The sequence below is a fragment of the Trachemys scripta genome, chromosome 4 (assembly GCF_013100865.1).
Source record: "Trachemys scripta elegans isolate TJP31775 chromosome 4, CAS_Tse_1.0, whole genome shotgun sequence".
NCBI lineage: Eukaryota > Metazoa > Chordata > Testudines > Emydidae > Trachemys > Trachemys scripta.
Genome location: NC_048301.1, coordinates 18,069,957 through 18,076,589, shown reverse-complemented (window position 1 = coordinate 18,076,589; position 6,633 = coordinate 18,069,957). Strand labels below are relative to the sequence as shown.

At 47.8% G+C, this 6,633-nt stretch overlaps 1 protein-coding gene across 3 annotated transcripts in view; it reads left to right on the top strand.

Moving 5' to 3' along the window:
- Window positions 1–981: 981 nt before the first annotated feature.
- CLBA1 (clathrin binding box of aftiphilin containing 1) overlaps window positions 982–6,633 on the top strand; it is a 17,808-nt gene continuing 12,156 nt past the window's right edge. Inside the window, exons 1-3 of one of the 3 annotated variants that reach the window (XM_034768992.1) lie at window positions 1,025–1,066; window positions 2,318–2,373; window positions 2,579–3,297. In XM_034768992.1, the coding sequence (XP_034624883.1) occupies window positions 2,818–3,297 (480 nt within the window). In that variant the 5' untranslated portion in view covers window positions 1,025–1,066; window positions 2,318–2,373; window positions 2,579–2,817. Of the gene's footprint in view, window positions 1,067–1,445; window positions 1,517–2,317; window positions 2,374–2,578; window positions 3,298–6,633 lie in introns of those variants that run through there. The other 2 variants (XM_034768991.1, XM_034768993.1) reach the window with 2 other exon arrangements.

Here is a 6,633-nt window from a genome sequence, read left to right as displayed (position 1 = left end):
GCCCCAGCAGGCACCATGGAGAAGCCTGTTAGGAGAGGGATTTGTGTGGCTAGATGGTTGTTGGGGCCTTTACAGCGTTAGCTAGGGATGCCTGAGCCACCCCCAAACCTGCCAAATTAGGATATTCATATGAAAACCATCCTAAAATTCACCAACATGCCCACAACCATCCAGCAGCCTAGCATCCCCCAGGCCCTTAGCTTCTCAGCATTGTCCCTGGCAACATTTTGACAATACTGACAACTACACCTGCTAGATCTCCACTTTTGGGATAGCTGATGTGGGCTTGAGAAGCAACTTCTGTGCACTTTGTGGTGAGGAGGCAGAATCCGGGCAGGTGACGTTGACGTGGCAACATCTGCTGCAGCTAAATGGACATGATGGCACGTGAAATGCAGGCAGAATTTTCAGATGGCTTGAGTCTAGGAACGATACAAGTTCACACCAATCCACCGGCTGAAAACCAGCAATGACTTCCCTGCCAATGCACCGGGAACGCCATGGCCAGAGGAGAGAGGAGGGTGGTGGCACCTGGCCCAGCACATGATGCAAGCAGCCTAGATGTGGGAGAGGGACTGCCCCTTGTGTCCCTGTGAGCCTTTCCCACCTGTTTGTTAGGAGCTGGTTGGGGCAGCAGTGCTGGCAAATCTTGTCCCCTGCCTGGGTAGTAAGGGGGTGCCAGGGGCAGGCCTGGGCCAGGCCCAGGTCTAGGGCAGAGGCAGGCACTGTAGGGCTGGCTGAGCTGGGCCTGCCTAAGAGCCTGTGGGACTAAGCGCCAGCTTTGATCTAGTAATTCCACAGGGAGGCAGAGCTCAGCCTCCTCTCCAGCCAGTTAGGCCCCGCCCCCCGCAGTGTAGCCACGCCCCTAGCGACGGTAGGTGCCACCCCCTGGCAGTGACCTCACTCCCGGGCTGTGCTTCCCCCCCAGCCTCTGCTCCGCGCCCTCCGACCCCGCCCCTCGGCCCCGCCCCCAGGCCGGCCGGTGCTGGCTCGCGCCGGGACTCACTCGCCCCTCAGTCGCGGTGGCCGAGGCAGCGGCGGTCATTGGCCGGGCCCGGCGATGCGGGTAAGGCTGCCCCTCCCCCCGCGGCGGCCCGGCGGTGACAGGCGGGGTCCGACCCGCTCCCCTCAGCCCCCGAGCTGCTTGCGGGGCGGGGCCAGCAACCGGCATCCATCGCTCCTGGGGGTCCGTCCCCCGGCGCCGGCCGGCGCCGGCGCGCTCTCGGGTTGGGCAGCGCGGGCGGGGGAGGGACCCGATGGCCCATGGGAGGGCCCGGCCGCGACAAGGGGCCGCTGCGCCGTGGGAGCCCCGAGCCGGCCTCAGCGGCGCTAACTGCGGCTGCCCGGAGCGCGCCGGGCCCGGCCCAGTGCCGAGCTCCGCACCTTGTCCAGGGAGCGGGGTCAGCGCTTTACCCGGAGCCCGGCCGGGCGCGGGGGCTGCCCGGGCCCGGACCCGGACCCACCCGCCAGCTCCCCAGGCGCGTCCCGACCGTCACACATCGCCTCCGCGGGACAGGTGGGGAAACTGAGGCACAGACCGGCGTGGAGCCGGGCGCAGTGACACGGTTCTGGGTTCCCCCCTGCCATTGAACGCACGGGGACTAAAGGAGGGCGCAGGCCTGAGCGAGCAGCCCTTTATAGGGCACTTTCCGCCGAAGGTAGAGAGGCGGGTCAGTGGGTTATTCCTGCTGGTGAGCAGGAGTCTGATGTATTGGACAGAGTGCTAATAATGTGCTCTCGTGCACAAAACCACGGCCAGGCAACTAAGGAGAAAAGGGACTAACAGAAAAGCCTTACACACACTACAGTTGTGAATTTCACCACACAGCTTATTTCCCTGTATTTTGATTATCACTTGAAATATACCTGACCAAACTTGTTGCCACACTACCACAGAGCATGCAAGACAGCTTATGGTTTTTGTCAATACTGATACTATCAATTTTTGTGGATCACTATTACCTATTCTCACTGTCAAGTTTCTGAGTAAGCTTTAATATCAAGACTAACATGGACTGAGCACCAACAAAATCTTCTGGTGATCTTTCAATTATTATTTCACTGTAGAGTTCATAATTTGAATTTGCATGTTTTAAACATTTTAAAATTAAAGCAGAGCTTTCATACATTAATATCCAAGCTGAGAAATTCAACCTTGCACTCCTTTAGAAGTCAGCGTGACCTCTAAGCAATTAAAATAAATTAAAGGTACTGTACCTCTCATAGAGTCCTACTGCCAATGTTTATAATTTTACAATCCTGTCCCTCACCTGCACACCCCTTTAAAAAATATATATTTTTCAAACTATTGCTCTAGGAAGGACAGATACAAAAGGCAAAACAGACTCCAGGGGACAGGGTGAAACTGACTAGGTACAAAGTATTATCAAATGTGAAATAAACAAACCTCAGATGGATCATTTTTAAATTGATGTCTCTAAGTTTCTGTTTTTAACAGTATAATACTGTAATGTGTTTGTTTAAACATGAACATTTTTTCTTGCTTTATCGGTTCTCTTTTCTTAGCTTTACACAGGCATTATCACAGATGTCTTTATTTACAATCCTTCCTTTGCAGATTGAAATCCGCGGTGGAAGGAGAGTCAGATTGAATAACACACACACAATGTTGATGACTGGGGGAGAGAGTGAAGGACATACTGTTCTTTAGCATCATTATTACAGACTATTTAAGACAAAATGAAGATCTTTATTCTGCTTTGGAAACATTAGAATTTAAGCATCTGAACTACATTTTCTGTTTTCTACCTTATAAAAGTTTTACTAGTGATCCCATATTATTGCAGTAACACAGAAATGCAGGACCAGCAATTGGTGGAAAGTCCTACCACCATAGAAGCATTAAGCTGGATGTCTTTGAAAGATCTTACCACCAACGTGAGTGGTATGTCTCTCAGTCAGAATAATGAGGGAATTGATGAATGTAACATAAATGAAAGCAGAACTAAGGAAGATACAGTGGAACTTGAAATGCTGCATCAGAGCATCCCCTGGGGGAATGGTAGAGGAAGAAATTGTGAAGGGTTTTCTGAGAGCATTCATTGTACATCAGAATCTAACAGTTCCTGGGGTGATTTTGAAAGTTTCAGTGAATCCTTAGTCAAGTCTGAGAGCATCAGTCACACTCCTGAAGTTTTGGTGAATTCAGCAGAAACAAAAACTTCTAAAACTGACGTGGAGTTACATGGAGAACATTGCAACACTTCTCATGGGCATCACTGCTCCAAACCATCTGTACACAATGGGAGGGAAGCTAGTGCTAGTTCACAGGATAAGGTATGTATTGCTAGCAAGTCAGAGACTCTGCTAAAAGTTTAATTGTTGTGCTACAGTTTCTTTGGGGTACTAGAAAGCACTTTCTGCAAACTGCACTTTGGGAGGATACACTTTTAGGAGGGAGGATAATGTAATTGAATGCAAAGTTGAAGATTATGAAATGTGATTCTTTTTCATGAAATACTGAATATTAGTATTTAATATTTTTATTGCTATAATGCTTAGAGGCCGTAATCAGATTGTGTTGTGCTAGGCATCATGTCAACATAAAGTAAGCTACTGTACATGCTTTGGGGGAGGGACTTATCTAAAAGACAACAGCTAGAATATGTGGGAGAGGAGGACAGGGTTACAAACATTTTATATATTTAAAAGCAGAGATTAGTGGTATGCATAATTCTTAGCCAATTATATCAGTGATTACAACTCACCACCTACCTACGTGTTATCAGATGGTAGTTTTCTGAATGTGCTATGCCAGAAGTGAGTTTCAAGAAGGGATTGAGTGGGGTGGTGACTTCATGGATTTTGACTGGGAATTTTACCCAGGAGCAAGAAGTAGCTTGGGAGAAAGCACAAAGGTGCTTGTGGGAGAAGTGGTGATTGAGGCTGGAATCACTGGCAGAGAAAGGTGGGAGTTGCTTTGTGATAAGACACTGGGATTATAGAGAGGGAGGCGCTAAATTGTGGATGGTTTTGAAAATTGGGACAAGAAGACAGGGTGTGGTGGGACAGAAGAGAGGGAAGCATATGGAGAGATAAATACACATTAATAGTTACTCCTGGCCAAAACAGACCATACCAAGTCATTGGATTTCTCTTTAAGAGAGATTTAAATCTCTTCTGCTGCCAACAGCCTACTTTAATCTGTATGCTTAACCAAGGCAAAGAGATGTATCGGATACCTCATAGTTGAATGGCACACATCACTTTGAGTTGTGTGTTCAGTTTCAGGGCAGAGAGACAGTGATGGGCTGTTGAGAATTCCCCTTGAATATATAATATATATGAAAACAATGTAATTTATCCCTCACTTCCCCCTACAATTGTAAGCTCTTTGGGGCAGTGACTACATCTTGTGCATGGAACATACCTAGCACATTATTGTTGGCAGCAGTGACAAATAGTAATAGTTTGAGACAGAGCCCTTAGGCCTCAGGATACAAGTCAAACAGCAGTTTCCTGGGCCTATGAAGAGACTTCCTGCCTGCCCATCCCCCCATGTTGTTACCTAATTGTCAGTTATGACATTTTATACCTTCTTCTGAAACATCTCCTATTGGCCACTGTCAGACAGGATACTGACTAGAAAGACCACTGTCAGCCTGCACCCCAAACTCTGCTTTTCCTCCAGCATTTATAATGGTGTTAAATATAAATTAAAAAACACATTTTTGTATAGGGGGGGGGGTCGCACTGAGAGACTTGCTAAGTGAAAGGGGTCACCAGTACAAAAGTTCGAGAGCCGCTGGGCTAGTCTGATATGGCAATTCCTCTGTACCTAGCCTTAACAAAGTAACGGATCTGAACTCTGACGTGCATTAGACATTCGTTATAATTATGACAAAGCCACAAGATGAGGGAAAATGGGCTGGAGTTGAGTGTTAGAAATAATGTAACTAAGCAGATAAGAAGACTATACATAGAGAGCATCCAGGGAAACGATAAATAAATGTGTTTGTACTAACTTACCTTTATCGGATTATACGGTTGACTGGTGGGCCAGCCCACTGGCCAGTACGCTGAAGAAAGCTCCCACCAGCGACATCATTTTAACATTTTCTTTAACAAAAAGAGTTCAGTATCAACTCAACACACCTTTCATAGACTATCATTCCTTCATGAAAGTCAGGACCTGCTGCCTGGCCTTTCCTAAAGCCTCTCCCCTGTAAGGCCTCTAATCCCTGCAGCTGTCCCCTACCAGCCCATCCACCTGATTGATACACAGCCCCTCCCCAGTCTTTCCTGACCCACTCTCTCCTCTGACTGAGCAGGTTCCCTCTTACAGGAGGGGCTTTGTCACATGACACGTGGTCAGCCATAGCCTTAAAACAGCATGCTGTTACATAGGCACAACAGCATGAACAATTTCCCCAGCCACACGTGTGTCTATATAGATGGTTTGGACACCCCAACAATAACCCTTCAGGAAAGTTAGCTCATCTGGGTCTATACGTTAGGAATAAATCTCCCTTCTGACAGTATCAGGAGTCTGTGGGGAACCTAGGACTCAATACCATTCCTTGAGACTTTCTAGGGGCTCATCCCCTACATAAGCCTTTCACCAGCTCCACTGAAAGGGACTGAGCATGTCCTGTCTGACCAAGACTAATCTCCTGCTCTATAGCTGTAAAATAATGTAGGGAAAAAAAAAAAAAAAGCTGCCAGAGTTTACATTCCTGGTTTCCAAGGGGTCACTATTCAGTATCCTACAAAACTGTGGCTAAGATGCCAACTCCTTCACACCCCATCATGGAATGCAGTAAAGAATGATACAAGATGGTCCTGTGCCCTACCTTCCGCACACAGAGGTGGTTTAAAAGGACACAACTCAATAGTTTAGTCCCAAAATTAGACCAGCTTGGAGAAGGTTATAATTCGGTAGCGAACCAGCTGTAGATTTAAACTACACCTCTACCCCGATATAACGTGACCCGATATAACACGAATTTGGGGGGAGGAGGGACTGCATGCTCCAGCGGATCAAAGCAAGTTCAATATAACATGGTTTCACCTATAACACGGTAAGATTTTTTGGCTCCCGAGGACAGCGTTATGTTGGGGTAGAGGTGTATTTGAATTTAAAAAACATTAAATAGATAGTGTCAAGTAAGAGTTCATATTTTGAAAAGTCCCTGGACTAGCATTTACTTACACTTAAAACTGCATTTTTTTTTTTACATGTTTTCATTTTAGACAATATAATATGGAGATATACCTATTTCATAGAGCTGGATGGGACCCCGAAAAGTCATTGAGTCCAGCCCCCTGCCTTCACTAGCAGAACCAAGTACTGATTTTTGCCCCAGATCCCTAGGTGGTTCCCCCCCAGGTTTGAACTCATAACCCTGGGTTTAGCAGACCAATGCTCAAACCACTGAGCTATGGGTTACCATATTTAAAAAAAAAAAAAAAAATAAAAAAAAAAAAGGATACTCCACGGGCCCTGGTCCCGCCCCTTCCCCAAAGTCCCCGCCCTAACTCCCCCTCCTCCCTCCCAGCCACGCGAAAAGGGCTGCCCGAGCGCTACCGGCTTCACGGTTTGCCGGGCAGCCTCCAGACCCTGCGCCCCCGGCCAGCGCTTCCCCAGCACAGCTGGAGCCCGGGAGGGGAAGC